The 20,924-nt window shown below is 51.3% G+C and overlaps 1 protein-coding gene across 1 annotated transcript in view; it reads right to left on the reverse strand.

The window, feature by feature from the left end:
- SLC1A4 (solute carrier family 1 member 4) overlaps positions 1-20,924 on the reverse strand; it is a 26,455-nt gene continuing 5,531 nt past the window's right edge. The window contains exons 2-8 of the mRNA XM_051837940.3: positions 17,002-17,044; positions 15,940-16,002; positions 10,123-10,289; positions 6,976-7,209; positions 6,385-6,579; positions 5,665-5,799; positions 1-2,539 (exon numbers count right to left, since the gene is read on the reverse strand). Coding sequence (XP_051693900.3) covers positions 2,305-2,539; positions 5,665-5,799; positions 6,385-6,579; positions 6,976-7,209; positions 10,123-10,289; positions 15,940-16,002; positions 17,002-17,044 — 1,072 coding nt within the window. The 3' untranslated portion in view covers positions 1-2,304. The remainder of the gene's footprint in view (positions 2,540-5,664; positions 5,800-6,384; positions 6,580-6,975; positions 7,210-10,122; positions 10,290-15,939; positions 16,003-17,001; positions 17,045-20,924) is intronic.

Below are 20,924 nucleotides of genomic sequence, written 5' to 3' on the forward strand. Positions count from 1 at the left end.
TCCCAGTAGAAATACTGTATTCACTTTTAAGGACTGTGCTAGGTTTTAAGGCAAGTGTCACACATACAAAACAGAGAACAGGATCTGGGCAGGATTTACGACAACATGTTAGAGAACAGCTGGGGGAAACTTTTTGGACAAAGAAGTGGAACCTGCCTAGGTTACCCACTCGGTGCGGTGCCTTCTCCCTGCACCCCCAGGGGATTGCCGCACGCACGTCACACACAACATCAGCCAGTGGATCGTCTTGTCCAGCTCTAACTTCAACACGTTGACATTCATCCTTAGAAATGGGAGAACCAGGATGCCAAACACGTACAACTTGTAGCTGAGTGCACCTCTATCCAAACTCAAACTCGCTTGGAATGGAGCTAAAACTATATACACACATGGAAGAAGAAACAAAGAAACAGGCTTGACTGAAGCCTGAAAAACAGTGAATGTTCACTTGCGGTTCAGAATTGAACAATGAGATCTTTCCCGCTTTGCAAACAGCAAAGTGTTGGCGGCGAGCTCTAGCCGGCTGGGAAACGTTCCCAGGCCCCTCTGCTCGATCCCCGGTCGCTCTGGGCAACATGGGAGACAGACCTGGGCCTTCCCGCCGGCCAGGTCGGCTCTCATGCCCATGGCTCTTTCTCACGCCTGCCGCTCACGCCCCCAGCTTTACAATGGAGGGGGCACCTGACTGTGTCGGTCCCAGCTGCACGGCAATAGTTCATCACGAAGGTCTGTGCCTCCGCTGGAGGGCCCAGGTGACACCCAGCCACAGCTGAACACCGCAGGAGGAGGGGGGCTTTAAAGGCCTGTTGTGGGGTGGCCGAAGCAACGCCAGATCTGAGAGCCACAGTGAAATGTGGTGGAAGTGGAGCAGGTGGTTCACAAAAACTCGACACCAGGAAGAGGCTGCGTCTGGGGCTATCAGATCACAACAGAGAACAGGTGGCATATGAAAACACAGGGAACAAAGCCTTGCTCACAAAAGCCGACCTGGCCCGGGGAGGAGGCCCCATGGCGAAACACCCGTGCTAGCACTCGATGTCAGCAAGTGGAATGGTCATTTCCACGGGCTTGAGTTTGCCTCACCAAATCCCTCTGAGGTAGGTAAGAGGTGGTGACGTTAGTCCCATTTAACCAATGGGCTAGAGTGAGGCCCCAGGGCTCTGCGTGCAGGGGTCACTCAGAACCGCCACAGCAGGCAGCGGCAAGCCCTGCCCCAGGGTTCTCCGCAGGCTGGCGCACTGCCCCGTCGGTAATTTTAAACCTCCAGTCCTGGCGGGAGAGGAATCCTGTCTGTGGCAATCAGCCAGAGCCAGGGGACTGGGAACCTGGGAATGGGGGCCCCCACCCCAATTAGTACCCGGGCTTGTGGGTTGGGAGGTGGGGTGGGTGGCACTGTTAGGGAAGGATCGAGTTGAATTAGAGTGGATAAACCAGCAAGGATTGTGACTGCGGGGACCACATCACTCCCCCGGGAGGAGGCGGCCCCTCTCAGGCCTGCTGTCAAATCAGAGTGGATGCAGACAAAGCTGCAGGGTTGGCAGAGGCCCACGCCTTGGAAACAGAAGTGCCCTAGACTGGGTTGGAACTGGGGCAACTGTGTGTGTGTGCCCCGCTGCATCCGGGTCTGACGAGGGTGCCCCCTCCCTACCCCAGCTCTCCTCTTCTAGACCTCAGAATATAAATGGATTACTTAGTGCTACTGACCAGAGCCCCCAGCTGTGCCAACACCACCTGGAGTAGTTTTAACTTGACACTGGGCAGTGCCTCCGGTCCCCCAGCCACCAGTGCGGCAGAGGCACCCACACCAAGCTGGGGCACAAACTTTTTAAACACCTGAGTCCCAGCTCAGCAAATTCCAGCCAAGGCTAAGAATGTGGGAATTCTTCCAATGCCTACTGTTGACGAGGTGATGCGACAGGTGCCTGCAAACAGCCTTGGTTTGCCCAGGAAGTGCCCGATGCAAGGACAGACACACCTGCATTTTTCCAAGCTTTAGCCACAGGCCCCATGAGCCCATGAGTCCTGGAACCTGGCGGTTCTCGGGAGGTTTCCAGACAGAGCCTGGGTGCATACATGGCTATTCCTGGACATGGATCAGACCAAGCGTCAGAAGGCCCTGGTCCAAGGCAGCCAGTTTGCTGAGGAGCCTGATGCGTGTGCCCAGAGGTCATCTTCAAACCACTGGCGGGTTCGAGTGGAGTTCGGGAGGCTAAAAGTTGGTGGGGGCGTGGCCTGTGGCTACTGGGGCTGGGCTCATGGGACAGGGCACCCCTCGCCGGCAGGTGAGCCCGAGGCCCAGCCCCTTCACAGCACCGACTCCTTGGATTCCAGTTCCGGGGCCCTGGCCACAGGGCCGGCGGGGTTCTGGTGTGTCACCAGGGGCGAGGTCTCCTCCTCGGACTTGGAATTGGGGACGGCCTCCACTTTCACCTCATTCAGCTCCTGCCCGCCTTTCTTGCTCGTCTTCTGATTGAGGTGATGGAGAATGCCGGCCCCTAGGGCATCCCCTTCCACGTTCACCACAGTGGTGGTCCGGTCCCTGGGGGAGAAAGAAAAAGGTGGGGGTGACATCAAACCCTCTGGGGGCCACCAGAGGAAGAGCCCTGGCGTGGGCAGCCTGGACGCCTCGGGGACACTGGGTCTGGGAGGAGCTGTGCTGCTTCTCAGACAGCATGCTACTCAGGGCAGCAGGCCTTACCTTGCTCTACTTTTTAAGTTTCTTGTTATCCAAGAGGCAGAGAGAAGGCACGCTTCCACCCACTGGCTCACTCTCCAAATGCCTCCAGTGGCTGAGGCTGGGCAAGTCTGAAGCCAGGAGCCTAGAACTCAACCCAGGTCTCCCCTGAGGTGGCAGGGACCCAAACACTTGAGCCATCACTGCTGCCTCCCGGGGTGCATGATAGCAGGAAGGCCGGAGTCAGGAACAGAGCAGGGCTGAAACCCAGGCACTCTGATATGGAAGGTGGACATCGTAACTGGCGTCTTATCTGCTAGGCCAAATACCTGCCTCTGCCTTACTCTAAATTGATTTTCTTTGAAATTGTTTATCCTGATAAAAGTAATAGACTTTCACTGTAGAAAATATGGACAAGTACAACAAAGTAAACAGTTCACCCGTATTCCACAACTCTGGGTGCATCAGAATTCATATTTTGGGGCTGGCGCTGTGGCGTAGTGGGTAAAGCCGGCAGTGCCGGCATCCCATATGGGCTCCAGTTCGAGTCCTGGCTGTTCCACTTCCAACTGAGCTCTCTGCAATGGCCTGGGAAAGCAGTGGAGAATGCCCCAAGTCCTTGGGCCCCTACATCCATGTAGGAGACCTGGAAGAAACTTCTGTCTCCTGGCTTCGGATCAGCACAGCTCTGGCCGTTGCAGCCAATTGGGGAGTGAACCAGCAGATGGAAGATTCTCTCTCTCTCTTTGCCTCTTCTCTCTGTGTAACTCTGACTTTCAAATAAATAAATTTTTTTTTTTTTAAAGAATTCATATTTTGATCTGCTTCCTTTAGTCCTCTTCCTATGCCTGTATCTTACATGGAGCAGACCCAGCCATGCAGAGATGACTTAGAGTTGGGGTCACAGGCCGGCGCCGCGGCTCACTGGGCTAATCCTCCGCCTAGCGGCGCCGGCACACCGGGTTCTAGTCCCGGTCGGGGCGCCGGATTCTGTCCCGGTTGCCCCTCTTCCAGGCCAGCCCTCTGCTGTGGCCAGGGAGTGCAGTGGAGGATGGCCCAGGTGCTTGGGCCCTGCACCCCATGGGAGACCAGGAAAAGCACCTGGCTCCTGGCTCCTGCCATCGGATCAGCGCGGTGCGCCGGCCGCAGCGCGCCGGCCGCGGCGGCCATTGGAGGGTGAACCAGCGGCGGGGGAAGACCTTTCTCTCTGTCTCTCTCTCTCACTGTCCACTCTGCCTGTCAAAAAAGGAAAAAAAAAAAAAAAAAAAAAAAAAAAAAAAAAAAAAAAAAAAGAGTTGGGGTCACAGTGTAGGCATGGTTCTATGTCGAGATTTTCTCCCACTCAGTTTCCCTTCCTGTTTCCACCTCTACACAGCCATGCTGTTGGCAAACACTGGCTCGGCCCTCGTCCCACCACACATGGGCCTGATAACTGTCCCCTGTCCCTTGCAGTAGCGGAGGCATCGTGTGGAGAGAGGGCTCTGAAGGGCTAGAGCCCCCCACTGGGTGGCCTGGCTATGGAATCAGGGCCAGCAGTGGTGGGTGACTCCAGGTCTCTGCTGGGCCACCAACCTGGAGCCCTATGTCACCCTCCTTGGCTAAGCATCTCTCAGTTGCACAGGAAGGAGCTGGGTGAGGAAGGCCACAGGGCCTCGGTCATTGCTCAGTCATTGCTCCAGGCCACTCACCAGCTCAGGGGCCGAGTTCCCTCCGATGAGGTGTCAGGACCCGTGGGTCTCCGTGAGACATCCCTTCCTTAAGGAGGAGCCCTGCAGCTTGTGAGAAGAATCCACCTGCCCACCCACAACAGGTAGACTTGTGAGCCCACTGCCAGGCTCTAAGTGGCCTGGCAGGAGTGTCCTTTTTTTTTCTTTTTCTTTTTTTTTTTTTTTTTTTTTTATTAATTTTCAGGTTATTTGAAGGGTAAAGACAGAAATCTTCCATCTGCTGGTTCACTCCCCAAATGCCCACAACAGTGGGGCTGGGCCCATCTGAAGCTGGGAGCTGGGAACTTAATCTGAGTCTCCTCCAGCAATGGCAGGGACCTACCTACTTGAGCCATGACCTGCTACCTCTCACATGCATGTTAGTAGGGAATGAGAAGTGGAGTGGAGATGAAACCCAAGCACTCTGATGCGGGATGCGGGTGCGGGCCTCTCAAACACACCTCTTAGCTGCTCTATCCTGCACCTGCCCAGAGGTCTTTCTCCACGGAATGATCCCACGTGCCCAGTGCCCTACTGTGTGCTGTGTGAGTGCCAACTCATTTCATCTTCACAACCAGGGAGCACCTTATATGGTGAGCAACCAGAGCACAGAATAGTTCACATCACACGACTACTAAATGACAATGCCAGGATTTGAACCCAGGCACTTGGGCTCCAGAGCTCACTTTCTTACCCATAAGCTCTGTGGACCCAACATTAGGACCTCAACTGACCTTCCCTATAAAACAAACATTATTCACACCTGCAAGTGGTGTCACAACTCCAAGAGTCAACACTGACGCTGCTGTGTGTCTTTACGGGTGCCCCGGCGACAGCCGCGGCTGTGATCCTTGCCTGCCTCCTCCTCCACTCTGCCCACGCTTCTATCCTCACAGAAGTCACTAGCTGTTCCCAGGCCAGGGAGCATCTCTGCCCCTCACTGCTTCTGACTTCCCCTCAGCCAGCAGCCCCCATGGACCTGTGTGCCCTGGGCCTGCACTGCCCCAGCCTTCCGCCCCCACTTCACTGGGCACTCTGGGGGGTTCCTGGTAATGACAGCTCACAATCGTTCATGGGTGTCCGTGGCATTTTTCCTAGCTCTCCATCTCGCCTTGCCAGCTCAATGGCAGGCTCCCCCATGAGGCAGGGAGTGTGCTCTCAGTGTCTGCCTGCCCCATGTGCTGGCAGAGTGGCAAGGTCTTAGGGAACTCAGCATAGACTTCTCTCTCTCTCTCTCTTTTTTTTTTTTTTTTGGTGCCCTTAGGACTTGCGACTGCTACTTACACAATCCAGTCCACAGCCAGGATCAGGGAGAGGTCACGCGTGGGCAGCCCGATGGCTTCCAGAATAATGGCGATGGTGAGGACCCCACCAGCTGGCACGCCCGCTGCTCCTACACTGGATGCTGTGGCGGTCACTCTGGGAGGGGGGAGGTAAAGCAAGGTCAGCTCCAAACACGGTGCATGGTGTTGGCACAGAGAGACGCAGGACCTGGTCGCTACCGCGGCTTGGAAACCAAAAACCACGCCACCATCTACCGTGCATATGATGAAGTGGTCTACTCCCAGCAAGGATGGTCGGCCCTCTTCACCCTTGGGCTTTGTATTTACAGATTCAACCAATCATGGATGAAAACTGGTAAAGAAAAAAACTGTACCGAACACGTGGAGACTCTTTCCTGTATCATTATTGCCTGAAGAACACGGCATAATGACGGTGTACGTTACACAAACCCTGTAGTGGGCATTATGTGTGTCCAAGTTCTATGCACACCCTGTACTGCTGTGTGTCAGCTTCCAAGGTTTTGGTATCCTGGGGTGGGGGTGGGGGGATCCTAGACCCAACCCTAAAGATACTGAGGGAGGAGGGTAATGAATTCACACCGCCCTCCGTTTACAAACGAGATGCTGAGTGGTGGCAAGACTGGTTCTTCAAAGAAATTCACAAGCAAACCCTCAAGCTTTGAGGCAGGCCCAGAGATGAGGGCGAGAACAGGGAACTTACAGGATGGTGAAGATCTGTCCTGCGTTCAGGTCCACGTTGTTGAGCTGGGCGATGAACACGGCGGCCACGCACTGGAAGATGGCGGCGCCGTCCATGTTCACGGTGGCCCCGATGGGCAGGATGAACCTGCTGATCCTCTTATCGACACCGTTGTTTTCTTCGATGCACTTGATCATGGAGGGAAGCGTTGCAGAGCTGGAAATGGAGAAATCACCAATGGAACGTGAGGACGGTCCCTTCCAGCCAGGCAAATACGTGACATAGTTCAGGCCCCGGAAGAGTGAGATGAGCACCATCCTGGTTTCTGGCTCTCATCACTTGAAACAAGAGGGGAAAGCTCAGAACAGTTTCAAAGTTTCTGGCACAGCACGAGACCTTGTCAACTCCCCAAATAGTCAAAAATACGGCCTCCTGGATTTACCTGTCATATTATTTATTTGGATTCACCTCTTTCAAATTTCTCGAGACTTGCATGGTGCCTTTGGGTGCAAAATCTTCCCAAGAGGACCAAGAACTGTGTGTGCATCTGTCACCGGGCTCACCTGGATCCACACGACTCGGAGCGGCCAGCCTCACCCCACACCCGCTCACCTGGAGCAGGTCGCAAACGCTGTCGCAAACGGTGTGAGGAGGCCCAGCAGGAACGTGTAGGGGTTCTTCCGCGTGATGACAAAATACACGAGCGGCAGCACGAGTCCTCCGTGAATGATGTGGCCCAGGATGGACGCGAAGATGTACTTCCCGAGGCTGGTCACCAGCGTGATGATGTCCTTCATCTCCACAATCTTGCTTCCTACCAGGAACATGATGCCCACCGGCACGTACCTGGGGCAGAAGCACAGGGAATCCATTAGGGTGGCAGGGGGAGTGGCACTGGGAGGCACAGGTGTTCCTGACACAGAACACAAGGCCTCTCAGGTGGGCCATCTTCATCTCTCCCCAGGATAACTCTGAGAAATTAAAAAAAAAAAAAAAAAAAAAGAGGGATAAGGCATACCATCCCCATTTCACAGGCCCCAAGACAGAGGAAAATGGGGTAACACTCCCCATGGGCGATGCAGGCAGGACCCCAAGGCCGACTTGCTTCCTCTTGGAAAGATTATGTTCTTTAGGGATGGATACCACCAATCACAAGACCCCAGGTGGAAAGGCAAGGGACCAAAGCCCCTGGGACCGTGACCTTGACTCAGGCTTCTCCTGAGTCTTTAAAAAACCACAACAGACTAACACCTCTTCCAAGGATTGCTGTGGTACAAAACTGACCCAACGATGGGACTTCTGTCAAGGTGTACGCTCTTCGTGGTTTGGAAAACATGATCCTGTGGGAAAAGTTCATTAACAATGACACTCTGGGAGCACTCCAGGAGCGTGAAGGTGTGTTTGTTTTTTTAAAGACACGATGGGAAGGAATGAATTACGGGAGCTACAAAGAACAAAAGTCAGCTGTTATTGAACTGATAGAAATTAAGGAAGAACGTTTTAACAGTTGACTTTATCTGTAAATATAATTATAAAGGCATTAATGTTACAGAGTTCTAATTTCAAGGGATACAAAAGGGTGAACAGTGTGAAGTCTCTCAAATCTGTCTCCTAAACACAGGGTTTTGCCCTCCTCAAAAACCAGTCAATGTCACTGACTTCTAGAATTTTCTAAAAATAGTCTAAAGGGAGGTATTGATTTTTAAGTCCCAAAGTAATACCTGAATACATTACCCTTTAAAAAAACAAAAATCCTGTAGATTGGGTCAAAACCCTCCTTAGTTGCCATCCCAAGGGCAGAATACCACTCTGTCAACCATGCGTTTACATACATACATATGAATTGAAACCTGGGTGTTGATATCTTTTTCACCTAAGGTTATGTCTTTTTTTTTTTTAAGATTTACTTATTTATTTTAAAATCAGAGTTGCCCACAGAGAGACAGAGATCTTTCATTCGCTGGTCCATTCCCCAGATGGCTGCAACAGTCAGGGCTGGGCCAGGCCGAAGCCAGGATCCAGGAATTCCCTCCAGATCCTCCACCTGGGTGGCAGGGGCCCAAGCATTTGGACCATCCTCCGCTGCTTTCCTAAGCACATTAGCAGGGAGCCGGATCGGAAGTGGAGCAACTAGGAGTAGACGCGGTGTCCATATGGGATGCCAGTATCGCAGGCAGCGGCCCCCACATTATCTTTGAGATCTTTTCATATCAGCATATAGAAACCCACCCCATTTTTTTCTCATTGCGGCACAATATGCATAAAAGTCATCATTTTAACCAGTGTTAAGTATACAGCTCGGTGGTATTAAGTACATCCACACTGTCATCCCTGATTAAAACTCTGCTCAGCCAACACAACATCTCCCCCTTTCCCCTTCCCCCAGCTCCCGGGAACCACTGTTCCACCTCTGTCTCGGAATCTGACTATTCTCGGTACACAAAGTGCGATCATACAATATTTGACCCCTGTGTCTGGGTGACTCCGCTCAGCACAGGGTCCCCAAGGTTCATCCACATTGCAGCATGTGTTGGAACTTCGTCCTTGTTAAAGACAGACTGACCTTCCATCATGTGTATGTACTAAGGTCTGTTCCTGCAAATGCTGAATGGGTTATTTCCACCTTAACCTTGTTAGTTCCAAGCATTTCTTCAGAATGGAAATGACATGGTTCTGCTTGTGGACCTTCAACCTGCTGCCAGGTTTCAAGCATTACAAACACCACGCAGACATGCAGCTCGGTGCCCACACGCCTGTGTCTCTAGGCAGGGACCTGCGGCGGTGGAGCTGCCGAGTTCCGGCGGCTGTCAAACTGTTCTCCAGTGTGGCTGTTCCAACGCACAGGCCCAGCCAGAGGTAAGGTGTGAGTTTGCCCTCAGGGGAGTTTTGGCCTGGAAGACAGTTTTGGTCGTCAGAGCCTTAGGACTGCATGCTTCTGTCCTCCAGCAGGTGCAGGCCAGGATGCTGCTCAACTCCCCACCGTGCCCCAGAACCACCTCCTCCCACCGCCAAAGGATGACCAGCCCCAGATGCTAAAAGAGCCATGGCTGGGAAAGCCTTCCTTGACCCTTAGTGATTCCCAGACCAAATATTTCCCTCAATTCTAGTTAGGTTGGGCATCTCTTAAAATGTTTACTGGTCATTCAGGTTCCTGCCTCTGTAAATTGTCTGCATCCATACTTTGTCTATTTTCTAACAGTTTAGAGAAACCTTTTCAGCAATCAGAACTCTTTATTTACATACATGATTGCTTAAATATATTTGATTTTATATTATATATATGATATTATACAGAAAAACATTTACAAATTTAAGCCTATACAACTGAAGACTTCTCAAGTTTATATATGCATGGGATGAAGATGGACTTGTCTCCAAGCTATCTCTTTGAAGCCTGAAATCATTGTAAGATAAATGAGCTTTACTTTATGCTGCAGAGAGCAAACTGATGGAATTCAATGCCCCTCAAGATGATATGGGCTGATGGTGGGAACCTATAAATAGATCACTGTGACAGAGCCACCAAGGGGTCAGGTCAGGGCGAGCACCAAGGAGATGACCATGTGTGTGCCTGGGATCCTGAGACCATGGACAAGGGGAGGCACAGTCTCCACCCCCATCAGCCCCTGCACTGGCCAATGGTGTGTGAACCACACACACAGCACTGGGCCACGTGGCCGTGGCCTGGGATGGTGCAGCTGGGTTCTTTTCTGCTTGGCCTGGAAGTGAGAGGGAGAAGAGGTGCGGAGTGACACTCACCACATAATCCACGACACCAGCACCATCGTGGCCTCGTTGAGGGAATTGAAGAAACGGATGAGCTCTTCTCCTTCAGAGCCCAGCTTCTTTAGGGCCACTCCCAACACCAAGGCAAAGAGGACCAATCCCAGAATGTTCATCCCTTCAATCTCGGTGCCAACGGGGATCTACACCAGCAGAGGAGAGAGCACAGGCCACATTTACGACAAACAAGTGAGAATGATGACCCAGGAGGGCACTTCAAAATGTCTGTCTAAATGGAATTAAAAGGTAAGTTGAGGGGCTGGCGCTGTGGTGCAGTTGGTAAAGCTGCTGCCTGCAATGCTGGCATCCTATATTGGCTGCTCCACTTCTGCTCCAGGTCCCTGCTAATGCACCCAGGAAAGCAGCGGAAGATGGCCCAAGAGCTTGGGCCCCTGCCACCTGTGTGGGAAAACTGTTGGGAGTTCCTGGGTCCTGGCTTCAGTCTGGCCCAGCCCTGGCCACTGTGGCCATTTGAGGAGTGAACCAGTAGATGGAAGATCTCGCTCTCTCTCTTTTTGTAACTCTGCCTTTCAAATAAGTAAATCTTTTTTTGGTTTGTTTTAAGATTTATGTTATTTGAGAGGCAGAGTTACAGAGAGAGAGAGAGAGAGAGAGAGAGAGAGAGAAATCTTCTATCCTTTGATTCACTCCCCAAATGGCCTCGATGGCCAGGGCTGGGCCAGGCTGAAGCCAGGATCCAGGAGCTTCTTCTGGGTCTCCCATGTGGGTTTAAGGGTCCAAGCACTTGGACCATCTTCTGCTGCTTTCCCAGGCGCATTAGCATGGAGCTGGACCAGAAGTGGAGCAGCCGGGAATTGAACCAGCACCCTTCTGGGATGCCAGTGCTGCAGGCGGCAGCTTAACCTGCTACATAACAGCACTGGCCCCAATAAAATAAATCTTAAAAGAAAGTTAATTTTGATACAAAAAAAATGTGAGATCTATGCATATGAGGAGTCTCCAAAAACTTCATGGGAAATGCATATTTATAAAAAATTATGAATGGATTTCATTTTTAAAATCAAAATCAACTTATATTTGAATTCCATTTTCCAGGAACCTTTTGAAGCCTCCTCCTTCATATTTGCTTGTTATCTTCACCAGACACTACACCCAGGAATACAGTAGACCCATATTTTCTTTGACCTTTAGCAGTTCCACAAATAAGAGGACAGAAAACTTAAGGGGGATGGAATCTGAGGATATGGAAAGTCAACAAGTGAAAACTTCATCTTGTGAGCCCCCAAAACTGGTAAAATGGCACAGCTTGATGTGGAAAGCAGTGCGTTCCCGTCGCTGTGTAGAGTCAATGGGGAGTTGGACAGTCGCTTCAGAGGGATGCTGTTAAAAGAGCTGGTTGGTAAAGAGCTTCTTCAGGTCAAGAGCCAAGGCCTGCCTGCCTGTTTCTGGCACTGGGCTCTGCCAGTGAATTCCCAGCTGACGAGTTTCACAAAGGCTGTCCCGGAGACTGTTTCCTCAATCAATCACTTCAAACCAACATCCTGTGTTCTTTACTCTTCCCGGCCCCACTGACTCTCACGATGGACGCCTGCAGCAGACACACCCTTCATGCCATCAGCCGCGTGACGGGGAGGCACGAGGCAGCTTGGTGAAAACAGAGAGAGTGCTCAGGCCGCAGCTCTGAGTTCTGGCTGTGCTGTGCTGTCTGCTCACCTCTCTGCACTTGCGGTTCTTCATCTACCAGATGAAGTCACATGGCCGAAATCAGTAGCTTGGCCTTTTTTTTTTCCCCCTGACTCAGAGCAGAGACCATCAGAGAGAGGCTGGCAGAACTCAGAGCCCTCCTCTCCTCTGGGACGAGCGTGAAGATCACTGCCCTGACCAAGCCCCAAGGCCCCCACTTCCTTCCAGCACTGTCACAAGAGCTGGGACCTCGTCCAGTGTCACAAACAACAGGTACTCAAAATTACCCCAAATACGGCTTTCTAAAGACTTCTCTAAGAAAGTTCCAAATCAACTAGAGACACATAGGTGACAGGTCTGATTCACAAGAAATGTACCAAGAACCATGTGTTTATACACATCATAAAAACTGATGGGGTGGCTTTTCCTTTTCTTATAACGATTCATCATGAAAATGTTCGAATATGATCAAGAAAGCTGAAATACCAGACAATGACTGCAACATACAACATGGGGATACAGTAGTTACATGTAACTACGGGCTGTGCAAGTTTAGATGAGCTACTCAACCCTTCTGTGCCTCCGATCCCCATCTATAAAATGGGGCTAAAGTAGTAGCTAAAATGTAAGGTGGTTATGAAGATTAGATAGGTTAACAAACACAAAGTGGCCTTCGTTACATCAACAAGAATTAGTTATTTTACTGGGGTATTTTGTTGGAGGCCAGCCTAGGCTCACTTTGCTGGGCACCGTCTAAAGGGCTGTGTGGATCCTGGTGCTGCTCTAGCTCGCAGGTAGACTGTGGAAGTCAGTACTATAATTCTACAAGAACAGAGCTAACACCTGCTGTGATCTTATGGCTGTCAACTTACACGTTTTTTACAAGATTTGTTTATATATTTGAAAGAGTTACAGAGAGAAAGAGAAAGAGATTTTGCATCTGCTGGTTCCTTCCACAAATGACCACAACAGCCAGGACTGGGTCAGGGTGATGCCAAGAGCCTCTTCTGGGTCTCCTGCATGGGCGCAGGAGCCCAGGGACTTCAGCCACCCCCGGCTGCTTTGCCAGGTGTGTAAGTAGGGAGCTGGGTTGGAAGTGGAGCAGCTGGGACTTGAGCCAGCACCTATATGGGACGCTGGCACTGTAGGCCACAAGTTAACCTGCTGTGGCACAACACCAGTCCCAGCTTATACATTTTTGTCCATGGCCCAAGTCCTAACTGGAATTCAAGGCCCAGACTTAGTGCAACCAGGGAATTCGACTACTATTCACAAGTTCAGTTTAGCAGGTCTGGAGTTCATATGTTGTTGGAGGCCACGTGATCCCAAATAAAGAAGTGACTCTCTGACTCGAGGGCAGTAACAATAATCTTTCTGTGAGGACACTGTCACAACGCGGGTTTAGAGTAAGGTGTGCCGGGATATAACCACCTTGGCAAACCTGGCCCTGGGTGGTTTAGGAGACTACAGACACGATCAAGCTGCGTGTGAGCTGTGCCTCTGCTTGTTTCCCCACTGCCTAATCACTTCCCCTGGGCTTTCCCACAGCTCCTCCCTCACCACCCTGCCTAAAATGGTTCTTTTTTTAATATTAATTTATTTTTTATATTTTTGACAGGCAGAGTGGACAGTGAGAGAGGGAGACAGAGAGAGAGGTCTTTCTTTTAGCCGTTGGTTCACCCTCCAATGGCCACCGTGGCCGGCGCACTGCGCTGATCCGATGGCAGGAGCCAGGTACTTATCCTGGTCTCCCATGGGGTGCAGGGCCCAAGCACTTGGGCCATCCTCCACTGCACTCCTGGCCACAGCAGAGAGCTGGCCTGGAAGAGGGGCAACCGGGACAGAATCCGGCGCCCCGACCGGGACTAGAACCCGGTGTGCTGGCCCCGCAGGCGGAGGATTAGCCTGTTGAGCCAAGGCGCCGCTCCTAAAATGGTTCTTATCACCATCACCCGGTGTGCGCGCGTACGCACACACACACACACAGTCTACTCTGCTTTATTTTTCATCCTGGCACCCATCACAGGCTGACATACATTTATTATCTGATTTCTACCCCTAGAATCCGAGCTTTGCGTGAGCAGGGCTTGGTCCGTAGTGAGCACTACAACAGTCCAGCACTCACCAAGGGCACGTGGTGGCTGGCAATAAATCACTGGCCAATGCATTAATGATTCCAGCAAAGCCTAACAAGTGAGTATCTTACATGGGCTTGAAGCAGGAAAGGAAGCTAGAGCCAGGGGTCAGGGCAGGGGCTCTGTGGGTGTCCTTGGGGCCCTTGTTCTCTCTCTGTCACCAACATCCCACACTTGGGGACAAGGACTGTTAGGTTTTTTTTTTTTTTTTTTTAAATAAAGTGAAAACAGATTCTATGCATTCCACAGATTCAGCTCCAAGAAGACAACCACATGTCCCTCCCTCTCCAACGCCCCTCCCTCTTTGGACGGTTGTCTGGACACAATCTTACAGCCACAAGGTTTATGAAAGCCTGGAACCAGCGTGGACACACTGTGCCTCTCTGTCTTCAAGCCTGACTCCTTGCATCCCTGGGTTAATTCACAGTAGGTGCCGGGGCCGTCAGCTGCATGCATGCTCACAGATCACCAGCATTTCCAGCAGGGAAATCAGAGCAACCGATCAATGCCACGTTTGTCAAAACTGAAGGCGCTACAGGGACAATTAGAGTTTAGGACTTACTCCTCACTCTTCCTTTCAGATCGCCTTGATCAGCTTTGGAAGGCCACCGCTCAGACTGTAGTGGGATAATAACCCCACGTGATCAGGCTGTCCCACGGTTCAGACGTGACACGACTGTGCCATGAAGGTGGCACGCAGGGGCCTCTGACTGGAGAGTGGGCCTGGCTGACCCCACACACCCGTTAGCCAGCTGCGGAGGACAGGGATGGTCAGGTGGGGGCTTCTGGCTAGAGGGCGGGGGTGACACCATCTTCCTTAATCAAGGACCACTGATAAGGGGTGGTCTGTGCACGCGGGGAGGCGCTTTGGTTCTCACAATGATATGGTGTCTTTTTGGGAAGCCTCGTGACAGGCAACAGAAGCTAAACTTTCCTACACCACACAGGCTTCCGCAGTTCACACAGGAGGAACACCCTGTTTCTAGTGAGTTGAGCTGGAGTGGACTCCATTCTGCAGTTTTTATCTGCCTAGTTTTCACGTATGCTGGATTTCCCAAGAATACCAAGCTGACAGGAAGAGAAGGAAGACTATTTCGTTCTGGACTTTACCAACTGTTATTTGCCTTTTTTGGAAACTGCACCACCACCAGCCAAAGTGCCGATGATGTCCAGGCCAGCAGTGCAGGTGAGCTGTGGCATTCAGGGTAAGTCCATGTGCATACACACACACACACTTACTTGGCACTTGTTTTTACAAAATTAGTCAAATCCTGTCTCACTGCTTTCAAATCCAGATGAATTCATTCTAAGCACGTGTGAATATCTAAAAGCTCCATCATGCCTTCCAGTAGAGGTGTGCATTTTTGTGGTGAAATATAGGTTGTTTCATTATAAATCATTTCTGTTTTTCCCTTATGTTGATTTTTTTAAAGCTACATGGGTGGGGCAGGTTAAGTCCGCTGTGAATTATGTTTCAGGACAGAAGAGGCATCATCAGACACTACATGAAGGGCGGGTGTGGGCGTCTGGCTAGCCACTAAGACACCGGTTAAGATGGCTGCATCCCCAATCAGTGTGTCTGAGGTTGAGTCCTGGCCCCGGCTTCTGATTCCAGCTTCCTGCTAATGCAGACCCAGGGAAGCAGCAGTGATGGGTCAAGTAATTGGGTTTCTGTCATCTCTGTGGGAGACCTGGATGGAGTTCCCAGCTCCTGGCTTCAGCCCAGCCCAGTCCAGTCCTGGCTGTTGTGGGCAACTGGAAAGTGAACCAGAAGATAGGAACTCCTTCTCTTTCTGCCGTTTTAAAACTTGTATGGATCTCTGGAGGACTCCAGGGCTCTGAGAAGTGCATGTGGCCATGTTGGTACAGAACCAAAGGAGCAAACCCCAGCCGTGTGCTTCATATGGTCCATTCACAGCCAGGGCTCCCAGCTCTGCTGAGAAGACACTTCGTGCATGCGTGTGCCTCCAGAAGCTTGATTTGCCCTGTAAATATTTTTCACAAATGACTTTACCTTTTCATAGGTGATGTTTCCAGAGCTGGTGTTGTAGGTCACCACGTTGTAGTCGGTTGCGTACTGCAATCAAGAGGGAGGAAACACCATTAATGCCCAGGGGAAGACTGACCCAGAGGGATGGACAGCATAGGGGCACCTGTCACTGCCTCCTCATTACTCCCGCCGAATGTTCTGGACACGCCTCGCTCACTTAGCCTGACAAGGGCCTTTGGGGACGGCACAAAAGTTACTTCAAGTTACAGGCAGCACGCCCCTCGAGAGGCTTCTGGCTTATCTAGGGAAATAAGAATTTCCTTATTTTCCTTGGGCAGTGGGTAGGAGAAAGGTCTGTACAACTTCCTGGTGAGAGCTGCTAGCTCCACCTGCTGCACCACAATGCCAGAGATCGTGTTTCCACATGCCGATTACGCTCCACTGTGTCCCACAGCTTGTGTGAGTGCGGCTGCCCGTTAGCATCTGTTTCTACCCTGGCTTGAGCCACCGCTCTGCAGAGCAGGGATGTGAGGCAAGATGGCACTTTCTTGCTGTGTCACCTGGGAGACTCGCTTACTAGAGGGCAGTCATGGCTCCCAGGGCTGACTGCGCTGTCGCACGCATGGCGCACACAGAGGTCTGCCCATGGCAGCCAGAGGGATCGAGTGGAATCTGCTGGAGCACAGTGCTTCCCACCCCTCTTCAGGAGGAGCCTGTGAGGAGGTACAGAGCCGGAAGCCTGCTTGTGCCCGCCTGTGAAGAGCTCTGGCTCCCCTCAGCTTTGATTTACCAAGGCAGAGATGTTCAGCTGTGCCGTGGCCAAGGGCAGCAGGGAGACAAAACCCCCACACTCCACTCCTGTGTGACGGGCACTGAAAGCCTCACATTACAGGTGTACAAATCACTCCAGTGCTTACATGCAGATTCAAAAACACAAACAGAATACGAAAGGTTGTGAAGTTGAAATGAAAACCGTCTTTGCTCCTAAGAGCAGTGGGATCAGCCCAGCGGATGCAGACTTTCACACCCTTTCTCTGTGTGCAGAATGGCCACACCTGGTGTTTTCAGCAAATCGCCCAGCCTTACCGTGCGGAATGCTGCAACCACAAGGTTGGAGGGAATCAGGTTTCTGTGGGAAAAGAAAGCATTTCATCAGGATTTGTATAATTTGGAGTACCACGTGTCTGCTTTGAGATGTCCCCTCCTACCCACCTGACAGGCTGTTCTCTCTCCCCTCACCCCCGGCCAGTGCTGGGATCTTCCATTTGGCCTAAGCACCCCAACTGCGCCTCCGTGGCTGGGCCCCAGTTGGTTCTCCTCTCTCCTGTGCTTTTTAGGGTTGGCTGTGTCCCACTACACCAAGATCACTGCACTGCTGGCCTTCCAGCTAGGGTGTAAGTTTTTCTTGGTTTACTTTTTTAAGGTTTATTTATGTATTTGAAAGGGAGGGAGAGACAGAGAGATCTTTCATCTGCTGGTTCATTCCCCAAATGGCCTCAGTGGTCAGGGATGGGCCAGGCTGGAGCCAAGAGCCTGGGCTATGTTCTGCTGGTTTCCCAGGTGCATTGGCAGGGAGCTGGATCGGAAGTGGAGCAGTCAGCACCCACATGGGATGCCGGTGTTGCAGGCAGTGGCTGAACCCACTGTGCACTGATGGCAGCCCCTGCAGTGACTTTCAATGTCAAGCGGTGTGCCCACTGTGAAATCCAGAGGCATTTCCATGATGCAGAGGTGTTTCTTGAGTGGTGAGTATGTGTGAGGAGGGGCTTCATCCTGCTAAGTTTAACAAAGTCTTCAAAAGCAATCATCTCAAGGCCCTGGTGGATTCCAGCGCCCTATGTGACATACTTATAGATAAAAACCTTTTTGATAATCATCTGACCATAGACAAACTCTAAAAGATGTTGTTGCACAATTTGAACATGCATTGAAATTTCTAGAAGTGTAACTATTGCATAAATTATGGGATGATTTTTCTTTCGGTTTGTTCAGAACATTTCCAAGAACTGTTCATCTTCTTGGAGAATCACCCCACTGATGACAAGTTGCAGGCTCTGCGTCCTCAGTTCCGTACTCCAGAGTCAAGCGTCAGTCTGTTCCCCAGGCAGGTCTCACTACTGGAGCTTCCCAGCATCCAGGCACTTTGAGAGCATTTCCGTTTTGGAACTCGCTGTTTTCAGTATAACCATTTTCCTTCTGTCTTTTCTATTCCAGCTGAGCCACACTGATGTTGAAATTATGTATGCAGGTAATTCTATTTATGGATTTCACTTTAGCACAAGGGGTATTATAAGACACCCAGTGGCAGGCAACCAGCCCATTGGGTGCCTCCTTCGGTGCTGTCGCAGGGTCGCCAGCATGCAGAATCAGTCCCCATGCATTTCCCACTCTGTCTGTGAACCTACATTGCTTTCAGCACCCTTAAGCAATAGCAGCAGGCACAGGCTGGCTTTTAAGCAGAAGAAAGTGACCTTTAGCTGAATTAACTGTTGCAAACTTGCGATTATAAATTTGATTTTTAGCACACATATATTTACTTTTTTTTAAATAAAAGGTAGGAATAGACCAGCACTTGTACTGGCTAGTCTTTAGTGTACAGATAGCCATTCAGGCTTGCCTGTTATTTCCATTACAAAGCAACTGATTCCAATCTTGCAGGCTAGGGCTAGCATCTCACTTCCGCTTGCTATGCCATCTCAGAAGCAGGAGGGGCTTTGAGCCAGTGTTTCCCCATTCCACATCCACCACATGACAACCCTCGGGAGTTCCCAGTCCAGGCTGGCCACAGGGCTCTCGGGACACAGGACACAGAAGTTAAGGAAAGAGCGGGGTTAGAAAACCTCCAATTCCCCACGGGAACAACCTCCCCTGCAAGTAAGTTTTGTCCTTCAGGGCCGAGCTGTTTCCTCGGGGGCTGCGAGCGCAGCCTTTCCCACACCTCAAAGTTGCTGAAAAAGTGAAAAAACAAAAACAAAAACACAACAGATAACAGTGCTAACTGCAGAGAAGATCCTACAACCAAAAATCACCTTCAGTGGATGTCTGAACTCTTTATATGATGTAGCTCAGTTCTCAGGTATCAATCCCTAGGAAGGAGTGGCCTGGGGGGGGGGGGCGCGCGGCTGAGGCCCAGGCATCCACAGACATCCACCTGGTCCCGTGGTGGCCACAGCCCAGGCACAGGAGCAGCGCCTCCTGCCGGCCCCGAGGTTCTCTGCCCACTGCTCGCCCTCCCTCCTCTGGCTGCTGCCCTGTGCTCGGTCTTTGTGACTCTGCTGTGCCCTGCAACTTTTGGGCGCTTTTCCAGCTTCTCCCATTCACACAGTGAGTTCACGGGCTTTCAGAATGAGCCGGAAGGGATTTTAGAGGTGATCCAGTTTAATCCAACCCATCATTCACCGTGTGGAGACCCCGGAGCCCAGGGCTGTGATGGTGACACATCTGCTTCCGCTCCACCGAGACCAGCACTGTCCAATGGAAACATCTATGCTTGTGTCCTCCGATGGCAGTCACGTGGCTTTGGAGCACTTGAAATGGGGCTGGAGCTACTGAAGAGCTGAAACTCTTGTTATGATCACAGTTAAACTGAGTTTAAATAGCTGCACGCGGCCGGCGTCTGTCGCCTTGGACAGCATGGACGTGGAGCTGTGCAACCTGCAGCCTGGGGGCCAGGCCCAGACCGTCTTCCTATGCTTGCTCTGACATGGCTCTGTCTCCCTCAACACAGGGTGGTGCTAACCACAGGGCTCTTTATCTGACTCAGGTTCCCAAGTAGTTTACTTTGAATTACATAATACCATCTATGCAGTTAGACCAACATTTCTCAAAGGTGAGGAGGCCTCAACGTCTGTTTCTTGGCTTTAACCAGCGTTTTATCAAAGATGAAACACCTCGGACAGAATGGAAAACATCAGTATGTAACACACGTAAAATATTGCTTGGTGGAACTTGTGTTCTGGTGTGTGTGTTGGGGAGGGTTTGAAGTGGAGGGCTTCCGTGCATGCATACGGTAAGGTAAAATGTGTTTATTATTGTGTGTCTAAGTCAGAAACGTGTGACAATGCCAAGGCTGTACCACTACATCCAGGGACCCAGGGCAGGGTCACATTGGGAGGGGATGAAAGGGCAAGCCTTCCAGTGCCATAACAATCTCTGGACCTGTTACTTAGGGTGAAAAGCCAGAAAAGCTGCTGTGAGCCGAGGCTGACCTGGCCAGTGCAGATCTGCTGTTGGAGGGGCTGTGCTCACATAGGCAGCTCCACCTGAGCGACTTCAGAACAGCTTTTTTTTTTTTTTTTTTTTTGACAGGCAGAGTTAGACAGTGAGAGAGACAGAGAGAAAGGTCTTCTTTTTCCATTGGTTCATCCCCAAATGGCCGCTACAGCCAGTGTGCTATGCCAATCCGAAGCCAGGAACCAGGTGCTTCCTCCTAGTCTCCCATGTGGGTGCAGGGACCCAAGGACCTGGGCCATCCTCCACTGCCTTCCCAGGCCACAGCAGAGAGCTGGACTGGAAGAGGAGCAAGCGGGACTAGAACCAGCACCCCAACCAGGACTAGAACCTGGGGTGCCGGCGCCACCGGCCTGAACAGCCATCTTTACACATCTGGTACTGCTGTTGGGCTGGCCCTATCATCAAGGACGGTACGCATTTCCCTGTCCTGTGAGAAGAGCGTCGGCCAGTCTGTTTGCTTAGCTATATGTATATTTTTGGTTCCCAAAGCGTTTCCTTTTATTTAGGTTAAAAAAAAAAGTACTTGACTGCATCTATGGGAATGTCAGACTCTGCAGAACAGGATGTGGCATGGTATGAACACAGGGTAAGCAGCTATTGTCCCTGGTGCTGATTGCTATGGGGCCCGTTAACAGGGAGGTGCCCCTTTAGATCTCACGACCCCCTACTGGGTTGGAAGCCAAGGAAGGGCTGGGGAGTGGGCTCCCACTCTGACAAGGCCCTTTTGAGGCCGACATCCAATTTTAGATTCAGGAGGAAAGACTGGGGCTGGACCC

Source organism: Oryctolagus cuniculus, chromosome 2, assembly GCF_051225735.1.
Source record: "Oryctolagus cuniculus isolate XC-2025 breed Fujian yellow rabbit chromosome 2, ASM5122573v1, whole genome shotgun sequence".
Taxonomy (NCBI): Eukaryota; Metazoa; Chordata; class Mammalia; order Lagomorpha; family Leporidae; genus Oryctolagus; species Oryctolagus cuniculus.